The 22,755-nt window shown below is 41.3% G+C and overlaps 1 protein-coding gene across 1 annotated transcript in view; it reads right to left on the bottom strand.

The window, feature by feature from the left end:
- PHLDB1 (pleckstrin homology like domain family B member 1) overlaps window positions 1–22,755 on the bottom strand; it is a 130,490-nt gene that overhangs the window by 103,972 nt on the left and 3,763 nt on the right. Inside the window, exon 2 of the mRNA XM_018552853.1 lies at window positions 3,510–3,617. Coding sequence (XP_018408355.1) covers window positions 3,510–3,554 — 45 coding nt within the window. The 5' untranslated portion in view covers window positions 3,555–3,617. The remainder of the gene's footprint in view (window positions 1–3,509; window positions 3,618–22,755) is intronic.

The following is a 22,755-nucleotide window of genomic DNA, read 5'->3' on the forward strand; positions in this document are numbered from 1 at the left end:
AACAAATGTACTTTGGCTGCTGTTGTAACATTGGGCTTGTATCCTAGCAACAGCAGCTGCACAGGGAACCTTACAAGATGGGAGTTCTAGAAGAAAAGAGTGGGTGATATAGGAGTGTTCTGTTCAATTAACCTGTCAGGGCTATGAGATAACCACCCCAGCAGCATTTCTGTGACACTGTGTGGGATCAGTAGAAAATGTAGAAGGCTCGCTCGCACGCCTTATTTTTGTGAGAATAGTCTGAAACTGCTGTTGAGAAATAAGAGGGATAGTAGGTCCTTTAAGTTCCACATAACAGTCCAAACAAAGTGAAGTAATGACTCCTCCCAACTAGGGCTGCAACAACTAATCGAGATAATGGATTATAATCGATGATTGAAGTTGTCAACTTTTTCAATCATCGATTAATCGGCTTCTGATTAGTTGGCCCTGACCCCATATTACCACAGTCCATGGTGCCCTACGTCTAGTCACAGAAATTGGAAGGTCAATGCTACTGATTATATGACATAGTGTTAAAATTGAAAGCGTCACTATAAATTTAAATTGGTACACCTCTTGAAGCCTTAAGGTCAATGAATGTGTTCTTCTAGTCAACAAATCTGCCTACTGTTTTCTATAATCAGTTATACTCTCTACAGGAAGATGGGGGGGGGGGGTTTTTGGAATGTCTAGGTAAGGTGCATTTATCTTCATCCAACAGGTTTGTTTGTTTTGTTTTTGATAGATAAGGGAAGGGTTAGAACATCTTTCAGGTTCTAATATGTCCCCAGTGGGAATTTACCTCCATTCCTGTCTTTGTGACAGGTGGTCACAGGAAGTGAATGGGATCTTATCCTCAATTAACCCACATATGTTGTGGCAGGTCTACTTTATGGACACATCAAGGTCTAAATAGACCACACATGTTTTCACTGTGTGAAGCAGATAGATATTGGAAACAAAAGGGAAATCTCTACAGGAAGATGGGGGGGGGTGTTTTTGGAATGTCTAGGTAAGGTGCATTTATCTTCATCCAACAGGTTTGTTTGTTTTGTTTTTGATAGATAAGGGAAGGGTTAGAACATCTTTCAGGTTCTAATATGTCCCCAGTGGGAATTTACCTCCATTCCTGTCTTTGTGACAGGTGGTCACAGGAAGTGAATGGGATCTTATCCTCAATTAACCCACATATGTTGTGGCAGGTCTACTTTATGGACACATCAAGGTCTAAATAGACCACACATGTTTTCACTGTGTGAAGCAGATAGATATTGGAAACAAAAGGGAACAGAGCGCCACCTCCATGTGTAAAATCGTTTATTACAATAAATAAAACAAGGGATAAAAGTACTCACAAACAAACGTTTTCATCAGGCTTTAACAACAAACGAGAGGCCACACTGTCTGTTAACCCAACATGGTATCCCCCTGACGATGTAACAAGATTGATCTTGGCTGACTGTGGACTGTGATCTGACCACAGGCTACCGTGTCACATAGTCGGGGGGATACCATGTTGGGTTAACAGACAGTGTGGCCTCTCGTTTGTTGTTAAAGCCTGATGAAAACGTTTGTTTGCGAGTACTTTTATTCCTTGTTTTATTTATTGTAATAAACGATTTTACACACGGAGGTGGCGCTCTGTTCCCTTTTGTTTTCTATGTTCGTGGTGGAAGCCCCAGAGCCTTGGATGAGCAGCCCCTCAAGCCTGTGTGAAAAATTGTGATAAACTGTTGAAAACTTTGAGTGTGCAACAGCAAGTGGATCGTTCAGCTGGCAGCCATTAGCGCCAAGAGTTAAAGGAAAAATTTAGTCAGATAGATATTGGAGACTAGAGTCCCCAAACTCCTTCCTCCGTGGGAGTAAACACTGTGCTGACATTGAACCTAGAATTCCCACCCACAAATTAATTGTTCACCCTATTTCCCTTGCAAAGAGATGTAGCTTTTCTTTTTCTTGTCTTCTCTCTTCTATCTCTTTTAAATCTACTCTAGTCTTTCATTTGTATTTATTACTACCTCCATCAGGTGATAGTTGTGCTAGAAACCACAACCACTCGCCTCTGACATACCCCCTCTGAGCCCTACTGCTGTGTGGGGATACCTTGGGTTGAGGTTTTATTTTGTTTTATTCTTTTGCCAATTCACTTATTTGCTGACCTATTTTATTTTGTTGTTCAGCTATATAACTGTTAATTTTGGATTGTTTTTTTCTGGGCAATTGCATATTCTTTGTTTCTTTGTGTTAACTAATTTTTCAATAAAACTCTTGTAAAACAGAGAGACAGAGCTGCCTGGCCTCTGACTGCCACTATATATACTCTGACATGTAGCATAATATATGATATACACAGCACTAAAACGGAAACACATCACATTGTAATGAACCACTGCACATCTGTAACATGATTTACCTTTATGGGCACAAGGTTACTGCTTCTATCATTGTCCAATGTTCAGTTTACATAAGACTTTGCACCTATATCACAATTCATATGTCTGAATTGATTGATTTGTGGTATGTTCCTAACATGGGCCTGAACTTTGTATGTTATTTACTCCATCCCAACAATGCTTTAGATGTGCTGCTTCTAGAGCTTCAATGTATGAGTTGCTGAGATGGCATTTACAGAAGCTTTACATCCATGGTTTTGGGAAAATTGCAGGTGATTAAACACATCATAGTTTAGGATAGTGCTAAAGTTCAGGTGTACCTTTTATAATAATAAAAAAAAAAAAACCTGTAGAGGTTCTCCCACCCCTCCCATCTATTGTACCTAAAAACAGACCTTAGATGCAGCATGGACCATGCACTGGGTAGTTTTTCAATCCTATTTTTCTTAAAGTGTCTGTGCTTTAGCCCAATTCACCTCTCCCATTTATCTCTATAGAGCTTGCAGTCAAGAAGAGAGCCAACTTGTTTCTCCTGTTCATCTCTGTAGAGCTCGCAGTCAACAGTAGAGCCAGCTCAGCTTTTACATTCATTTCTATTGCGCTTGCAATCAACAGGAGAGCCAACTTGGCTCTCCCATTCATCTCTATAGAACTTGCAGTCAACAGGAGAGCCAACTTGGCTTTTACATCCATCTCTATAAAACCTGTAGTCAACAGGAGGGTCAGTTTGGCTCTTCCATTCATGTCTATAGCTTGTATTCTTGCTTGCACACTGCAAAAAGAGGGTTCAGAAATAAATGGAATTAAGAAGTAGTGAGATGGGCATTCTAGAGCAGGTCCACGTCTTTGTGTACAATAGACAGGTGGAGGGTGGTGAACCCATAAAGGGTTTTTAGTACCTGCACAGGTGCACCTGCTCTTTAAGTATGTTTTTTTTAAATAAATATTTGGACATTTGTAATATTTTACTAAAAGTTCCATCATGTTTAGGTTTTATGTTAACATACAAATAAAGCATGCTTATAAATGGTAATTGATATCATTTTCATGGAAGAAAAGCAGGATTCAAATGTTTACTTTAGATCACATTTGACCATACTAAAATATAGTGCTAGGAGTATATATGTGTATTACCTGTAAGACAGTATGAGCTTTCCGGCAAGGATTTGCCATCTCCATGTTTGATGCTTTCAATTCTTCTTCCACCCCTGTCTCAGGAAGAGAATCTGCTTCCAAATTATCCTGAAAATGCAAACAGATATCATTTGAATGCCACATACCTTGCAGCTTTATTTATTATACTGTATATCTTATTTGATAAGAAATGTGTGATTAATAACTTATTGTAAAAAGAAAACTTGTAAAGTAACCAACAATAATCAATCACGGTCCTTCTTTTAGCTCTTTACAGTGGTCTGACTAAACAAATGCTGGTTCTCATCATTATTGTATACCATTACTTTTTGTGCTTTGATATTAAATCAGATCACTTGTACATTTGTATCGGGATCTGGATACATTCAATATTGTGACCTCTGTGTGTCACCTCTTGTTTCTTCTCATTTTATGTCTGGTCTGATCAGTTTGTTTATTCTTGTTTTTTTCTGTGTTGGCCCACATTGTATCTGCTCAGTTTTTGATTTGCCCTCCCCTCCATTACTCCTCAGTTGAGCAACCTCTGAGGGTGTATAAGGAAGCCAACTTCCTGAAGAGATTGATGGTACATTGTATGACATCCTGTTTAATCATATCTGCAATTCAGCCACTAGATTTACATATCCCATTTTGCTGTTACTATATTTAGTTGTATCCATTTTCTCCTGGTTTTCCCTTCCTATCCTGTGCATTCAAACTTGGCATCTGAACTTGTATCTCAACTGTTTAATTACATGTGTATTTTTTTTGTGTGTACCATGTCCATCACTATCACCTTGGTGTATATCTAGGCCTCAATCATATCCTGAAACCCTTTCTAGATTACTCTGTTCTGCAATTCGTTACAATCTTTGTCCTGGGTATCAGCTCTGCCTTTCTATCTATATGCCCTAATTTTATCTGTTTATTGATTGTGCTCCACCCTGTTGATTGTGTAATTTACCAGATTAACCCTGATTGTGCTCCTCTTCCTCGCCTGTGTATTTGATCTGCTTCTCAGGTCAGGGCCACAAAATGAAGAAATGGGCCCATGGGAATGTCACCCCCTACCTTACCCTGTTTCTTTCTTCAAAATCTTTTTTTTTGGCTGTACTTCTCTTTTGGGTCACAGGAGTAAATTTACTAATGTTCTGAACTCAGGGGATAGTGTGACAGTGAGGTGTGCTCATCAGTGAGCTTCTTCTTTCCTTGCTTAGTCACAGGCTGGGGGTGAAACAAGACCTAGTTGTATTGTTTAACCGCAGTACAGAAAAATTAGGTCTTCTGCCTGCCTGACGCGCAATGCGTAAGGAAGCACATTAAATGTGTTGGTGCAATACAGTGCAATTCTTCATGAATAGCACCCCAATGCACTTTCTGAAGAATGTTTGTTTTAGCACAGCGCAACACATGACAACACACTAATGTGTGTTGTGGTGCACTCTCAAAAAATAATGCATGCACTTGTCCTTGTCAGCGAACCATACAGCAATGCACGCTGCAAAGCGCATCTGTCAGCAGGCGCATTGGGATGCCTTTCATAATGAATGGCACCGTATTGAACAAATGGATTTAACATGCATTGCCCTTCAGTACCCCAAACAGATAGTTTGAATGGGCCCTAGAAGGGAGAACTGTGTTAGTTGTAGCTGATAAGATGATGTAACTATTTAATTACACAGCAAGCAGGATACGTTGCCTTTATAATTAAACACTTGTGTGTGCAACACTCGTCAAGGCTAACAGTGGTGCACAGTTTGTTAGCTGTGTACCTATTTTCCAAAAAACAATATAGTAACTCGGCAGTTCTCTGTGTGGATCAATGTTTTCTTCAATGTGCTAACAATCCTGGCAAGCTTTGATCTTGTACTGGAGCCAAGGACAAGGGAGGTTGGCGTCCCAAGCAGTAGCAGTACTTTGATTTGGATATGTGGAGGTCATGTCCATACTCCACTTATCTACAGGAAGCTCTCTTATGAGGAAGTTACTGACCCCAGATGGTATTGGGAGACAACTGCAAAGAACAAAGTGACTCTATTAGTTTATTCAAGATGGAGATGCAGCAAATGTCTGTTTTGTCCAGCAGCAGATGTTTTAGGAGAAAAGAGACAATTTTCTCCACTCAAGTACGACAAGTGTAATGTGTTAACACCATCTTCTACTGATTATCAGCATGACATGAAAAATGCCTTTTATAAGTTGCACAGGCTTTTAATCAAGCAGATAAAAGGGTTGGATGTAGCAATCTTTAAAGCAGAACTCTTGGGAATTTTTTTTAACCCTTGCAGTGGGGGCTACCCCTGCACTGGAAGTGTTAAGTACTTGTTTTTGTCTAGGTTAAAAAATAACTAAGTTATACTCCCCTTATCCTCAGAGCCGGTTTGCTCTTAGACCACTCCCTTTCCCCTCTGCTGCAGTGGTCCAAGGTCCAGTGAGTCATCATGTTCTATACACTGTGTAAAACCTTCAAACTCTCACATATTCTAGAAGTTCTCCTGAACACTTCCTAAATTATCACAAAGATAGCTCAGCTTCACATCCTCAAGTCAGCTAAGCACTTAAAAAAAAAATAGAATGATATAAAATGAATTTGGGTACAATGTTGCGTGACCGAGTAATTCTCAGCCAAACTATCAAACTAAATAATGGCCTGGTAATGGAGCGGGTGTAACATGTCGATCCTCAAATGGTTAAGCCACATTCCTCTGAACCTGGCCCTCTTTTGTCATTGCCTTTATAGTCCCACAACTACCATATGTGTATTGGAAAACAACCACCGAAATCAAAAAGAAAAACTAAGACAGATCAAGGTAAAAAACTGCACAACAAGATGTAAGAACAGCAAGTATCATCTAATACCTTGGTTATCAACTGGTGGGTCGTGACACATAAGTGGGTCTCGACCCCGTGTTCAGTGGGTCGCCGCATGCCTTCCACTTTTCTAGGTGAGAGGCTCCTCTGCCTCCCTCTAGCGCAGCACTGTCAGTTCTCGTGCCAAGCAGCCATTCAAAATATGCTGCCCGGCGCAGAGTTTCAGCTTGAGGTGGAATTGGATGGGGCTATGGTCGCGAGGGAGGTCCATCCATATGTGCATTGCTTACAGCTCCCTCACATGTTCTATAGAGGTGCCTGGACCAGAGTAACTATTCATTTGTATGGTACATCTCCCACCCACAGTTCCTATGCCCGCACCAAAACCTGCAGTACCCTAATGTTGTGCGTTCCATTGCAGTGCAACTTAGGTCGCAACTTAATGACCAAGTATAAATGTGGGTCCATGAGGTTACACGGGTTGAGAACCACTGATCTAATAGATACTTTGGGACAGGATCTCATACTAGTTAGCATAGGAATGTGCACAGAGCAGGAATCAAGGGCAGATTTCCCGTCACATTTCCTTTGCTGCATAGGACATCCTCCGTATTACTATATATATTGCTTGTTCTGCATCACCTTCCTCTAAATCAGAGCGGACTTTTGTTTTTATTCAGCAACTCGTCTGCAGTTTGAACACAAAAACATATTTGCTTTGAACCTCCCGGTAATTTAAACCATCTGAGTTTTGCTTTAGTACTTCAATTACAAGGCACTCAGCAATAAACTAGCACTGGCACACTACGCATTCTTATTAAAGTCCTAATGATTGTAAGCCCTCACGGGCAGGGCCCTCCTTACCATCTTGTCTTAAATTGTATTGTGACTGTAATGTCTTCCTTATATTGTAAAGCGCTGTGCAAACTATTGGCGCTATATAAATCCTGTATAATAATAATAATGAGAAAAAATAAATGATGTTGGCATACAGCCATGGCTTCAATTTATGTATTTCAAACAAATAAAAAAGGGAAAGCGCAGACTATAAAGAGATTTGAAACACTTTTAAAAATGTGGTAAGGAAAGATGTTTAAACATATTACTTAGAGTGGGGAAGGGTTATAAACTCTTTATTGTTTTCAGTGTCCCTGTTGGGTAGATTTCCCTTCACTTCATGTCCTGGTGACCAAACAGGAAGTGAGGAGATCCTCATTGTGGGACCATAGGCAGCAGTATAAAATGCCACAGCCACCCCCCTCTTTGGAAGGATGTGTTTTCACTATCTGTGCCTTCATTGGGTAGATGTTGATCAGTTCCTGTGTTGGTGACCATAGAGGAAGAGAGGGATTATTTTCCCAATGACTAGATAACCTGTAAGGTTCAGAAATATTTCCTTTCTCAATTATGCTGGTGTTGTGCTTTAAATTCATGGAAGCATGGAAGAAGTGTTTTTGTTCCACCTTTGTTTAGGAAATACTATAGTTGATATAGCCGATGCTAAAGTCACAATGTTTTTTTCATTGGGTTCAAAATAGGATTTACAGTATACATCTGTTGCAAAACAACTACAACACAAAATGTTGAAACAGCTATGCATAGACTTCTTTAGTGTGTGGGTAATTGTTCAGGAACAATATGAATCATGCTCAGGGCATGCTGTCTTTGCCGACTGCACTATTATTTGTATACTTAGCTTGGCTAAACAAGTGGTTTCAACCTAAGGGGTGGTGGAAGGGATGAGAGAAGGAAGCCAGTACTGACCTATCTAGGTGACAGATTTTCTAGCCTGTATAATAACTAATTCTACCCAACAGTGGCCATCTTTCTCAGAGATCGAACCCAGTAGAAAATGGCTACATCAGGGGACTTGACCAGTTAACTCAGCACATGAAAGGAATAAAAGGTTGACCATCCAGGAAGGAGATTTCGGCCAATTCCAAATCATCTACACTGTCACATTTATAAAGGGGTAAAATGTATGTATATATATATATATCAGTCAGACCACATACTCTATATATTTTGGCAAACAGATCATAGATTTAATAAACTTATTTTCTGGAGGTCAACAATGTAGGCCCAGGTTCAAAGCCTTTCATTCCCTAGTCATTCCTTAATTATAGTCCCAACATATACATTGACCATACCTTTCTGGGATGTATAATTATTCAATGGGCCTTCATTACTGGTGATGTCAAAATATATGATATGGCTACCACAACTGAAGCTTGCCAGTAAGAAAAAGTAGTGTGGAGCAGAGGCAGGTTGGGACGCTTTCTCCTTAAAGGAATCCAAAGGAACACTAGTACACTTCCCAAGTCCCAAGTACATTTCTATTTAAGACATACAGTGGGGGATTTATCAAAACTGGAGCAGAGAAAACCTGGAGCAGCTGTGCATGGCAACCAATCAGCTTCTCTATTTCATTTTCAAAACTTAACTGAACAAACTGAAGAGAGAAGTTGAATGGTTGCTATGGGCAACTGCTCCAGATTCTGCCTGCTCCAGTTTTGATAAATTCACCTCTAAGTATATTAGTGAGGAGAACTCTAACAAGAGGGCCTTCAAAAAGATGTTCTTATGATGCAGATCTTGACTTTCCATGCACCCTTTGCAGAAAACATAAGACAGGGTGGTCCTATCTGGCCTCCTGGTCACCAGCTGTCTCCTGTACTATGAACACTGCCTGACTCTATTTATAAATCAAAAACCTGGATTGATTTATTTATCTTATAGATGCGATAAGTTCCATGCAATGATCAACAATGCTCTTCTGACTCCCTCAGAAGAAATATTACTTATGTCTTTCTGTCTAGAGGTGCCTACTAAGTAGTTTGTTTCTTTTCCTTGGTGATAGGCTAAATTAAAACTGTAAAATTGAAAGATGTTTAAACCTTCTTAAGAGACATACAGACTATGTGAATAATGCAGTTGCTGAATTCAGTATACATATGAACAACGTCAGGGTGAAATAAGAAAACCCATACTGGGTTAGTGACTCCTAGTATTGGAGATGGAAGGTCATCATGACAAAGAGGCAGTTAGTCATAAATGGCAATCTTGAGGCTGCTCTGAGAAATGCTTTCTTTTAATACAAGTATTTCTTTCCATTCAGTGTCATGTTCACATCCCTCTCCTAAAGAAGTGTAAGCCATTGCCATGATCTCATAGGTCATGAAATTCTATGAGGAATACCAACACAATTCACATCAGCATCTGTCTGTTGCTTTAGAACCAACAATGTAAAAGGAAACATGTGGATATATCTTGCAGCAATCAAGATTTCATACAGTGGGATCTTTTCAAATACTGTATATCTAAAGGCAAACATTTTTTTTCCATTTTGAATAGAGAAGGGAATTGTCAAAACCTATCTCAGGATTTATTTATTTTTTGCCATTTGGATACTCTTGGCTAGATTTCCCTTTATTTTCCTTTCCCCTATACACAAAAGGAAGTGGGAGGACATTTGGGAGTGGGAGGGGAAGTGAAGGAAGTGCCCTCTTAGACAGCTGTCAGCGGAACAAGTGTCCATATTGGAAGATTCCACCTCTCTTGCTTTTCGGGTGACAGCTAAACATTTTTGAGTTTCAGTGGTTACCAGAAAAAAAAGTGAGTGTAAATCAGGGTTTCAAGCCCTTTAAAAAAAATCTAGAACGTATAAAATGTTTTGACTTAAGATACACTTTAAAGCTGAATTTCCTCCTTTCTCTTACCAACATGTTAAATACATTTTTAAATAATACCTTTTTGTTTTCATTATATACTTTATTTTAGACACAATTACATCATCAATGGGTCCCTGTGCTTTTCTGTGCAATGCAGGCTAATCATGGCTGGCTGGAGGGATTGGTGGGGTATTGTACAGAGATTCCTGACAACATCACAGCACCCTGCTTCAGCACTCTTAAGAGCCCTTAGTCCTTCTCCAAGCATTAGGCTGGCTCTTGGTATGAGTTATTCAAACATCAAAATTCCTTAATAGGTGGATGGCAGTTTGGACGAGTGGTCATTCTTAGGTAGACTGTATCTGCATGAAGACTGGCTTAGGTAATGCTCACAGGTGATGCTGAGCCTCCATGACTGGGAGAACTGAACTCCAAAGAATGTAAGGGGCGGTCCAGAAACAGTAAGTCTCGTAAGAAAAGCACTAGATGATGCTGGACGTCCTTCAGCCAAGAAATGAGATGGGCTGAAGAAATTACCTGATTTGCTGAAGCTTCTAATGTACAGTGTGACAAGCTCACAGTGTGCCATCAAATCAAAGTAAGTAATCCTATTACAGGAGAAGACTGAAGGTAAGGCTGGAGTTCAGCTTTAACTATGTTTTGAACTAGATGTTCATGAATTGGAGGTCAACTATGTTCTCTAAGATTGCTATATCACAGCACATTTTGAGTCACGTGCAGTGTTTAGAAGAGACTATGAGCTCAGAAAACTTATGATTTCCCTCCTACTACATTGTAAGCTCTCATGATCTGAGCCCTCCTAACCCTATTGTACTGAAATTGTATTGTAACTGTACTTTCCTCCCCCCAATTTGTAAAGCGCTGTGCAAACTGTTGGCCCTATATAAATCCTGTATAATAATAATTTGGTATTATCCAGATATTTCCTCTAAAATAAACCATGATTAACTGTCTATCTTTACCATGTTAGAATGACAGCATGTATAAATGTACAAAAGTACAGTACACATGATCTCTATTACAGCGAGAAGTCCTGTTTAATAATAGCCCAAAATAGGAACTTACAATTTCTTTGTTATGTACTCACTTGTTGTTCTGTGTCTCTGTGATGCCAGCAGGAAAGAGAAATTCTGCTGTAAAGTCTACTCAGTGATCCACAGCACCTCTCCATGTCTCCCCTCCGGGGGTAAGGAGGGATGAGCCATTCACCATACCTGACCTCAGTGGCATAGGCGGCACTCCACCTTTCTTTGTTACAGTGCCTGTGAGCGGACAGTAACCTAGCTGTGTGATTTTGGCAGGATATGAGTAAAGGAAGCGAGGGAGGAGAGAGCCATTGTATATCCAGGAGACTGGGGGTGGAGGACAAAGAACAGCGCAAGTAGTGGTTTCTGGGATAACAGGACAAATTATACACTAAAGCTGAAAGAGTGAGCAATTTTATGAAGAAAAAGGATAACATTAAATGTAACCTAGTGGAAAAAGTATACTGCAAAATTACATTATACTACTTACAGCACAAAAAAAGTGACTGGCAGAATTATATTGTTACATAGTCATGTTAATAAAACCCACAAATCCAAAGAGTTCAACTTATAGAGACAAAAAGAATTGAGAAACATCCATAAACAGAACCATATGCCCAGTTTCCCACAGTTGATCCAGAGGAAAGCAAGTAAACCCCTATAGGATTATGTATTATTAAATGTTACTATATCTAAATGATAGGTGGGTAAAGATAAGGGCTCGCTTTATACATAGCACAAGTCATCGTTCTTTCATCCAATGAGATACAAAGTTAAAAGAATATCGTGCTTTTGAAGAAAGGTTACATAGTTGCAAAAATAATCACCTTCAACTCTCAAACACCAATCCCGTAATGCGGGAGCGTGTGGGATGTAGTACGCAATCCCCAATCGCATGTTACAATCTTAGATGGGATGCGGTGCCAATTTTTCTTAATAGAACCCCCAACGCATCAAGTCAGTGCATGTGCATTGTATTGCACCACATTGCATGGTAGCCTAATAAAAAATGTGCAATGAATAGCCAACCGCACTCCTTACCAGTATGCCCCTTAGAGTTGGGTGCTGAAGTGGCTGCGGATGGCACCACTCCAATCCAACAAGATACAGTACGTCACCAGCACACCAGTAAAGTGTGAAAACATCCATATTGACACATGTACATCATGTAACAAAGAAGGCAAGGCTACTTTGGGTCCCTTCATCAGGCTGAATATATATATATATATATATACAGGTGAAACTCGAATAATTAGAATATCGTGCAAAAGTAATTGCAGTAAGTTCTGCAAAAGGGGCCCAAACCAAGTACTGAGTACATATGCTTGCTTGTACTTTTCAGAGGTCCGATATTGTTCTATGTACAATCCTTGTTTTATTGATTGCATGTAATAATCTACTTTTTTGAGGTTGTGGATTTGGGGTTCTTGGGGTTTTCATGAGCTGTAAGCCATAATCATCACAATTATGACAAATCACGGCTTGAACTATCTTGCTTTGCATGTAATGTGTCTATCTCATATATTAGTTTCACCTTTTAAGTTGCATTAGTGAAATAAATGAACTTTGCACGATATTCTAATTATTCGAGTTTCACCTGTATATATATTTTGCACCTGACGAAGGAACCCAGAGTGGAGCAGAAACATTGCCTTCTTTGTGACATGATGTACTGGTGTCAATAAAGACATTTTGGACACTTTACCCCATGTGCTGGTGACATACTGAATCGTATTTTTTAAAAAGGTGCAAGCGCTTCTTTTGGCCATTTAGCTGAGGTAGGCAGGCCATTCAAGTGGGGTGAATGACACTTAAACCCGCTCTTGATTTAGAGGAAGGCAACTCTTACAAACGAGGTCCAAGAGGGAAAAAAAATCCTTCATGATCAGCCTGTCTGTGTCATCATCTGTCCCTGACCATATGTAATCAGTGGATGGTCGATTACATCCCAACAGCCGCAAACAGCTGCAGCCACTGTCAGCCTGTCATTTCTTTGTACAGGCTTCCCAGACGCACCTAGTCGCAAACACACCGTCATTCTGGCTGTAGGAATCCTCTGATTATTTCTGCTGGAATCCGCAATATACCCCTAATTGTAAGTGTGAATGGGGCCATGGGGTCAGGATATAAAAACAAATTTTTACTGTGCACATACTTCCTCCATGTTTGTGGCATACATTTCACACTATAGCACACACCTGTGTCTTCAAACCCTAATTAAACTTATTGCTGCCTCTAAAGTTTAAGAAAATACTACAGAAGCCACATAAGTAAAGCCACCCATGTTTAAAGGAGAAGTATTGGGAGAGGAAAATGTACTCTTTTCAATACTTAATGCTGGTGTGGGACACTGCAGCTGTCACCATAAATTGAGAACTATCCCAAAATGGCACCCACAATTTACTTCTATGGAATAGCTACAGAAATGAGGGACACATGTGTCATGTGTGTTCTGCAACACAGTCTAGGAAGAATATCGGTGAGAGAACTTTTTGGAAGAGTGCAGCTGAGAGAGACTTTAGAGAGATTTTTCTGGTCAGATTCCCGTTCAGTTTCTAGTGCAGCCATTTTCAAACAGGGGAAACCCAGCATTAGAAGGTAGGACTCTGAAGTGAAGGGGGGCTTCTGATGTGAGGAGGAGACTCAGATGTGAAAGAGGGGGCATACCAGATCTAGCATAAGGGTCTGGTATAGATTTGGGGGGAAACCACATGTAATTTTTTGCATTTTTACATTTAAGTTTTTTACATTCTAGATTGGGGCGCCTTGAGATTTTGCATACTTTTAAAGGGTGCCATGACTGAAAAAGGGTTGAGAAACGCTGGCTCTGAGGACAGTTCAGAGAAGTTGTAGCAGGCCCCACCTTTTTTCTGTTCGCCTAATACAGGGATGGCCAAACTGCGGCCCTCCAGCTGTGGTGGAACTACGAATCCCATGAGGCTTTGCAAGATTCTCACAGCCACAGACTCCCGGAGAGAGATGCTTCATGGGATTTGTAATTTCACCACAGCTGGAGGGCCGGAGTTTGACCATCACTGGCCTAATAGAACTGAGGAGAGCGTACTGCTTTATTGTAAGTGCCGCATGGTCTTCACAAGCAAGTTCCTTGTGCTACAGTAAATGTCTCTCAGATTTGTAGAGTTAGAACAGGATATACAGTGCTGTAATATCGCCAGTTATTTGTTCATTTTATCAGGAGCTAGTGTAATGGACTGTATTGCAGTCAAGGGAGAACTCTTCAGCTACATACAGACAATTGTTTTACAATAGTGTCTGAATAAAATAAACTGTCTAAGAAGTTACATTCCTCAAGGTGAATGATCTAATGATCTAAACGGGCCCACACACCTCTTTTTTATTCAATGTGTACTAACATAGAGACAGTATAGCCGTTGCTACTTTGTCTGCGTTGCTACCTGATCTGCGAGCTCCCCAACAGACAAGCTTGGGACATATATTACAGTTATTTCAGCTGGAAGGGGTAAGTGAACCATTATAGGTTTGTTCTCTCTTTGTCCCCAGGGACCAACTCTGAGTTCTTGTTTTAGAGGGCCTACTTTTAGAGGGCCTACGTGGTCTTTATCTCAACTCTATCTTTAGCAATCTCAAGGCTGAAGTGGAGATATCCCTCACTTTTGTCTTTCACAACTACATAACTCAGCTAATTTATCCTCCTGCTCTGTACTGTGATTGGACAGTTGTCAAGGACCTGCTAGAGGTACTCCTGTCTTCCCTGGGTCATGGTGTCTACCTGATGCTCTTGCTCTATCTTCCTCGTGTTTTGCTGGCCCTTTTTCTTCTTCTTTGCATGCTCCTTTGTCCTGTGCACTCCAGGACTCTTTTCTGTGTCAATTGTTGCATTCCTCCTTAAGGACTCCAAAGTCCATACTCTAATTGCTGGTTGTACAGTTAAGATTGTTTTTGTTAGGGTTTGCATCTTTGTGATCTTGGTTTCCTGTGATATCGTTCTTGTTCCTTGTTGCTTTCGTTATCCTCTCCTCAGAGAGTTCTTATTTACCTGGTCATTGCCAAATTTCCGTTCCTGTGTTCTTGGATCTGTTTTCTAGCTCGCTTGGCTCCCAGTTCCTGTCTGTTCTCAGTTTGCCTAGAGCCTGTTACCAGGACTGTATTTAGATTTTTTCCTGCCCTAGGCACATCTAAATGGTGACACCCATTTGTGTAAGCTTACCCCTCTTGTGTCATATAATTATATTGGCAAAAACAGGGCTAGAATTAATTATTGGTGGCAGAATAATGGTCAGCTTTTCAAACGGAAACTCTTTATCTGCACCGACCACCAAAAAAAATGAGAGATTGTTTCATGTTTCTTGAACTGCAGTGAGTCTCATGACTCTGAACTTGCTGACTAAAGGCCGTGACACACTGCACGCGAAGCAAAGCTATCCGGCACGGAGCTTTGCGTGCAGTGTGTGAGCTGAGTGCAGTCAGATGATTGACTGCACCTTCAGCCAATCGGCTCGTGCTTAACAACCGGCCAGACGTCGCATCCCGTCGCACCGGTTTATACGCGTGAGCCGATTGGCTGAAGTTGAAATTGTTCATCTCGGCACGCTCAGCTCCGCGAGCTCTCGCCAGCTGAGGTGCCCAGAAGAAAATTACATGACACACTGCTCGCAAAGGCAGCGTGCCACCGCTCCGCGCTGCTTCGCCTGCAGTGTGTCACGGCCTTTATACTTTTGACTAGTAATGAGCCTGGGCTTGAGTTCAACCAAGCCCCCTCGAAACTGTGTCTGCCACACCCCTCCTGGCCCAATCAATTGAGCAGGGTTGGGTGAACTCAAGTGAACTGAGTTTACACCAAGCCCACTCATAATTGTGACCACCACACCCCCCTCCCAGCCCAATTAGTGGGCAGCAGAATGTGCATTTCCTGCCCCACAAATATATGTCACAATGGGCGGGGAATGCAACTGCCACCACTGATCTGGGAGAGAGGAGTTGTGGTCACAGTTTTAATTTTGTGCAAAACCACCAATAAGACTCTGCCTGTCCTGACTTTGCCTGTGTAATTTACTACATCTCTGCTCCAGTCACTGGCACTGATGCTTAGCTCTGGTTCTCCTTGGCAACAATTTTTGACTATTCAGTTTGACTATTTCATGGTTCCTATCATGTTCTTTCTTAGGAACAGGCCTCCGCTTAAGAGCAGATAATCGGACATTTCCATTCTTCGGGCCATCTGCTTACCAGTCCAAGCATATAACAAATCCTTGAAAGATGGCTGGTAAAGGTGCTTTACTACAACAGTGAAGGAGAAGCAGCAACTGATGATATAATACCTTTGTTTTTTCATCCTTTCAACACGTTTCTTATCAGAACATAGTTATGCAGTGCAACTGATGGGCCTCTATTACTGCTTCTCCCGCCTCTAGACTGAATTCTTCTGTTCAAGACATAACATGCGGCTCAAACCAAATCAAATTCAGGTATTTTCACTCGCATTTGAAAATAGATTGACTTTTTCTGAAAATATAATCACATTCATTTTTTAAAATTTGCCAGGAGTTCAGCTTAGAATGTCCTATCTATAGAGGCTTATAAAATCTCATCACCCATGTTGGAGGAGCTGCAAGGGTATTGGAAATGAAACAAGTCAATAAAAGAATGCAGTGTGAGAAGTCTGGGATGAGTGAGCACCATGTTCACATATCTGACTGCTTTTTGATGTCTGCTTTAAGTTTCCTTTCAACACGGTGTAAATACAATCTGCATAATATGACTAAGCTCCTGTGTTTTCTAATGGCTAACTCATACTTGTTGGTTTCGAATGCTAAGTGCTTGATATAGGGCCGGTGTGAGCTGCTGCAGGGCCATGGTGCAACACTGTATATCTGCCAGCAGGTGGAGTGGACACAAGCCTGAGCTCAGCATTCCTGCACAAACCAGGGACACCATCTGAAAGCAAACTTTCCTACCGCCTCTCTCTTACAGAATTGGAAAACTTTTTTTTAAGAATAGTGCCTTTTATGTGCTGCGCCACCTAGGTGAGAATTACATACAGATGCTCAGATGCTTCCAGGGATTGCCACGTCATATCCAACAGGGTATTGTTTTATTTAGGGGCTGGCTATGAGGTTCTGTGCATGAGCAGATGTGCCGCATGGTATGTGTCCCAAATACCTGACAGAGACCTGTGGCACATCTGTGCGCATGCGGAAGATTCCCGTGCATGTGCACAAATGGTGTGGGTCTCTGCAAGGTCCTAGATACCAGAAACCAGTGGCATCTACATGGGAATCTCTCACATGTGCACAGATGTGCTAAAGGTATCTACCAGGTATTTCGGAACTGGCAAATACCTGTGGCACAGGGTGTCTAAAAATGGCTGCATGGGAAAGGAGGAGTGGGAGGGAAATATTGCTAGGGTGAAGATCCTCTTGAAGAAAAAGTGAGGAATTGTACCGCCTTTGGTCTGCAAATAATAAGCAGCCACTTGTGGATTGAGCTGGCCATACACCTTACAATTATCTGCAGATTTTCTGTGGTCAGATGGAAAAGGTGCAACAGATTCCTCCATCTACATTTAACTGTGAGGATGGAGTAATCTCCACCTGGGCCAATCTGTTGCACTTTTTCCATCTGACCACAGGAAATCTGCAGATAATTGTAAGGTGTATGGGCACCTTAAGGATGAGCTTAGGTTAGAAACCAAACCGAGTCTGAACATGAGCTCCTCTGAACAAGTGCCATGGACGCTCCCACCCAATCAATTTACCTAATATGGCCACATAGACATATTAGGTAAATATTGTTTATCAAATATAAGCATGTAGTCATATAAGGTCAATGATGTCACTGTATCCCGCCCTTGCTTATGTCAAGTTGTGGGCAAGGAATTGCCCACCAGCAGCTGACTGGGGGGCATGGAAGGAGCTTCCTTTTGTGTTCAGAAGGGGCTACTTCCGGGTTCAGAGGAGCTCAGGTGGGGACCAGGTTGGGTCCAAACCTGAGCTTATCCCTACTTGCGCATGATTATAAGACTTTCTGTGAATGAAGTGTAAGTGCATCCTTTACCATGAAACAGATGTGCTCAAGTCCTTCCTGGGTGACCTGAACATGCAGCAGAAAAAAGGGCTGAAACACAGATATAAACTGCGTTTAGTCAATGCTACAGGAACATTAAGCTGCTTGCAGTCACAGCCCCACAAGCTCCTAAGCAGTTGGGCAGCTGCTGAGTGAATGCAGGTGGAGTTTACTAGAATACCATAGCCTTCAAAGGAATTCCTCTGCAGTGGTAAGAAAGCAAAGTTTGTATGACCTCGCTCTTACCCTGATAGGACTTTTGTACAGCAAGGGCCCATTTACACTTTTGTGTTTAAACACGTGCATTCCAAAGCACTAAAACACACGTGTCATTGTTTCCCATGATAAAGAGAGTGGAATTCATAAAAAGTGTCCATGAGAAACCTTGTGTCCACTGAACTCCAGCCAATCAGCTTTTACATGTTCATTTTCTAAGCTGTGTGGAGAAACTGAAACTTAGAAGCTGATTAGTTGCTATGGGCAACTGCACCAGTTGTCACCTAACTTGTCACAGACAATTCTCCAGCATCTGTTCTCATCTCAGTGCTGCAATGCAATGCTTTTTGAAAAATATGACATTCCCCATATTCTTCTACATTTTAGTGTGTTGGGTTGGGAGGCCCATAGAAGTCAATGACAAAATGCATTTAACACGCTCTCGTTACAACTCTAAATTGTAGGATTTCCCCTCACTTCCTATTGTGGTGACAATGGTCACCAGGACAAATGGAGGGGTGATTCTCCCCAGAGGGGACACATACCACAATAACTCAGCAGAGGTTCTAACCTTTCAAAACTTTATCCAAAAGTAGAAAAAGGTATATTTTTACATACACTTTAAGCGCAGAGGCGGAACCTGTCTACTATAGAGAACAATTACAGAATAAAGGACACTGTCTTGGATTGAATTATTGTGCTAAGTTTTTCTGAGTTTAAAGGAATGTCCATTAATACATAAAGGACCACTTTCTAGACCATGCCATATTGCCAGTAAGGAAGATTGTTTTGTGATCCTCGTGGTATAGAATTTCCTCTATGACATAGCCTTTTTATAGCAACCCTGTCTTTATCTATTACCATGCCATACCTGTAAAGGAAGCTCATGAATGCCTTCCCCACTGCCCACGCCGCTATAATGCCACTCCATTTGAGATAAATGCTAAGGTCTGAGTCCCCCGGGGTGATTAGTGGTTCCTCCCTCCAATTTCTACTTATTACAAGACTCAGTAGGCATGTGGCAAGTAGTGGGAAGAACCACTAAACACTGTGGGGGACCCAGCAATTGACACTCCCAGAAGTGTCTGTTTCCCTTCAGACCTCACCCAGGGATGTTTTACAAATGGTGTGCCATTCTGGGGGCATGACAGCCAGAAAGGTAAGTATCTACTTCCGCCTTTTACAGGTCTGTCTCCTTTGTGAGCTTGTCATACATAATGACAGGGTCACTTTAAGAACAACACTACCCAACAGCTACAGAGCCTGCTACGTTCTTGCAATATTCCACATTAAAGGAATGAGTCAGCCGAGTTCAATGTACATAGTTACTTTGCTTGCTTTTCACTTTGTTTTCAGCCCCTGGTTGGAGTCTGTGTTTGCTCATAAATGAATCAAGAAAAGCTGATAACAATTATCTCAAAGGGACTGCTGTGTTTGTATCCCCCACAGCACAATAGGAACCCATTAGTATTACATAGATCATCACATTGTCCCTCCAGACACAAAGCATTAGATGAATCTTACATTTATTCTAATCTAGCTATTCAATAGTAGCTGCAGGTTTCCATTCCCATTTACTAGGTGCATGAAATAAACGGCATTATTACAAATCTCATGTATTAGAAGCAAGTGCGTCTATCTCTGATGCATGCTGGGTAGCAAATTCAAGCTTACTAAAGTAACAGATAAAAGTGGCAGAATTCAGAATACATAGTGAAGGAAAAGCACTGCTAAACCTATTGGAATCCTGAGCAAATGCTTAAAATAGATTTCCTGGCTTCATGCAGACTGCACAGTCCTTGCGGTATATAATGAAGACATTGGAAAAACAGTTGTGTTGTAGAACTTGCACACAGCTGAAAAAATATTCTACTCTATTCGAAAAGAGCAGATATGGCTGAATAAGATGATGTTGGCACAGACACTAGAACAAGTTTTATATGAGATATCATACTACTCCAAAGCAAGCATGCCATTTTATTGAAGGTCTAAACACCAGGCACACATTTTTTATTTAATCTATATATTCCTCAGCAGCTGCAAAGCATAGAAATCCACTTTGTGTGCATGAAATGCCTTCACAAGCCCAGATAATACCAAGTGAAAGAAGCAGTGACCTCATCGTTGTGCAGCACATAGCCTGTGCGAAGATCAGAGCTGTGGGAGGGACCCGGCAGGCTCCACCCACTACAGGCTGCCTGCAGAAAACTACATGAGGGGGCGGAGACATGACCAGTCATCCTGCACAAGGAGAGAGAGCAGCAGTGACTGGTCTTTATTACAGGAAGCTCATTGCACAGAGGCAAAGTTTCACACTGGATTACTGCACAGATACAAGAATACACATGCCTCTTATATTAACACATTTGCTTATCCCAAGTTCAGCTTTAAATATAATACATTCAATTCCATGGCTTTAATTACATTTCTTATTGCCTTTTTGTCCCCAAAATTAATCAGGCTTAGAAGTGATTTGAGTGGCACTACAGGACCTCTTCACCCTCTCTGGCAGTAGGCGGATTCTGAATAAAGACATGAGGCCACATAAAGACTGCACAGAGTGGTGCCACATCATATCTGTGATTCCAGGAGAGGGGAGACTGTGTTTCATTGTACCTGAAAAGGATTAGCTCTCTATTCTTAACCTGGTAAGGTTCAGGGCAGAGTGGTGACCAGGAAGTGAGTACATCAGCCGGAGCTGCTTTTTTTTGTTATTTTATAGTATAGACTAGAGTGATGTTTTTAAATCTGTGCCAAAGGTGGAGTTGGGCTTTAAGCAATACAATTTTCCCTTGCTTGCTGATTAGACAATGAAGAAGCATCACCGCACTTTTCTGAGTCTGTTCTTAAATGCCAGCAGCAAGCTCCCAGTATAAGACTCACAGCACTCTACATTCTGTACGTTCTGTGAAGAGGGTATCACCGGAAGCCTATATAAATACAGAGTCATTTTTTTGGGGGGTAAACATAATGATCAAATTATTTGAAACTGATCGTTTTTTTATATATATAATATATATATTTGCCTGGAGCTAAATTCGCTTTTTGTAGAGCAATGAGCAGATAGTGAATGTGAACTGTCAAATATAAAAATATCCAGGACATAAACGGGGCTGGGGGTTATTAGGAGTTGGGGTGGTGATGGTGCAATCAGAGTAGCAGGAGGGTCTTGGAAACCTGGAACGCTCTTGCCGGCAACCAGTGATGTCAGGAGCTGGGCGGGATGCCGGCCAGAGCGTACCAGATTGCTAAGACCCTCCTGCTACTCTGATTGCACCATCACCACCCCAACTCCTAATAACCCTTCCTAATGGCCCTTACACATCTTGCTCGTAGCAACCTAGGAAATTCTGTCCGGAAAGAGGGTGACATTGTGCAGCAGAGTGGCCCCTATACAACAAATATGCCGCACTGCCTGCTGCCCACCCTCCCGCCTTCCCCTGCATGACCCAAATAAATGCTGCCTGAGGCAAAGGGGTTGCCCTCCGTATTAATATATCAGCGTGAACACTGAGGTTAATATATCAATACCTACCCGTTGTGGGCAAATTCCACTACAATATTGTTCTACTTTTCAGCAGTCTGGGGTAATATTATTAACAGAAGGAGAAGGGAAATTGTCCCTGCACATCATCCCATTCACGCCTGTGCGATTTAACATGCATTGCCTAATGAGCATTAATGCATAATAAGGATTGCCATTCTTTTCAATGGGACTCATCCACACCGCAGTGCATTGGCAAAGATAGCACAGATGTGGTTTTTGGTGCATTAACGTGCGTTATGGCCCCCACAGGCTTCAATAGCAACGCATGAAAAACACATGTAACATATACGGTATACTCCACTCCAAGGCAACTTCTACTTTATTTATTTTTTGTGATAAAAAAAATGCAAAATGCATGAAAATGCACTAAAACACGCATAGAAAATGCACAAAAAAGGAAGCTGCAAAGGTGTGAACCTAACCCTAGTCTTTTTTTTTTAGACCATTGAAATAAAATATTGTTTTTTCTGAATAAAGTGAGGGAATGAAACGCACCGCGGTACAATGTGTTATATCTTGATGCAATTTGCAGGGTAGAGCCAGTAAGAACGGTTTGTCTGGTGTGATATTCTTTGTAAACAGATTGTCAACTCCTGGGCCTAACGCAGAAATGTCATTTGTTATCACCTCCGCGGGCTTAAATATCAAATGTTTGTTAAGCTTTCAATGCCTAAGTTTGTAAATAAACAGTCACAAAGTTTAGGAATGTTGGGACCACATCAGCAATGTTTTTCAAACTTCTATTTTTTCCAAAGGAAATGCAGCTTTCAGTACACTGAGTATGCTAACTGACTGTGAGCTTCTAAGATTTCTTAAAAATTAACCCCTCCCAGCCCCTTTCCATCCCCGCACTGCCAGACTTAACTGCTCATTTTGTCTAGGGGAGAAAATAAAAAAGATACCATTTTTTT

The sequence above is a fragment of the Nanorana parkeri genome, unplaced genomic scaffold, assembly GCF_000935625.1.
Source record: "Nanorana parkeri isolate BGI_ZX_2015 unplaced genomic scaffold, ASM93562v1 scaffold98, whole genome shotgun sequence".
In the NCBI taxonomy this organism is placed as follows: domain Eukaryota; kingdom Metazoa; phylum Chordata; class Amphibia; order Anura; family Dicroglossidae; genus Nanorana; species Nanorana parkeri.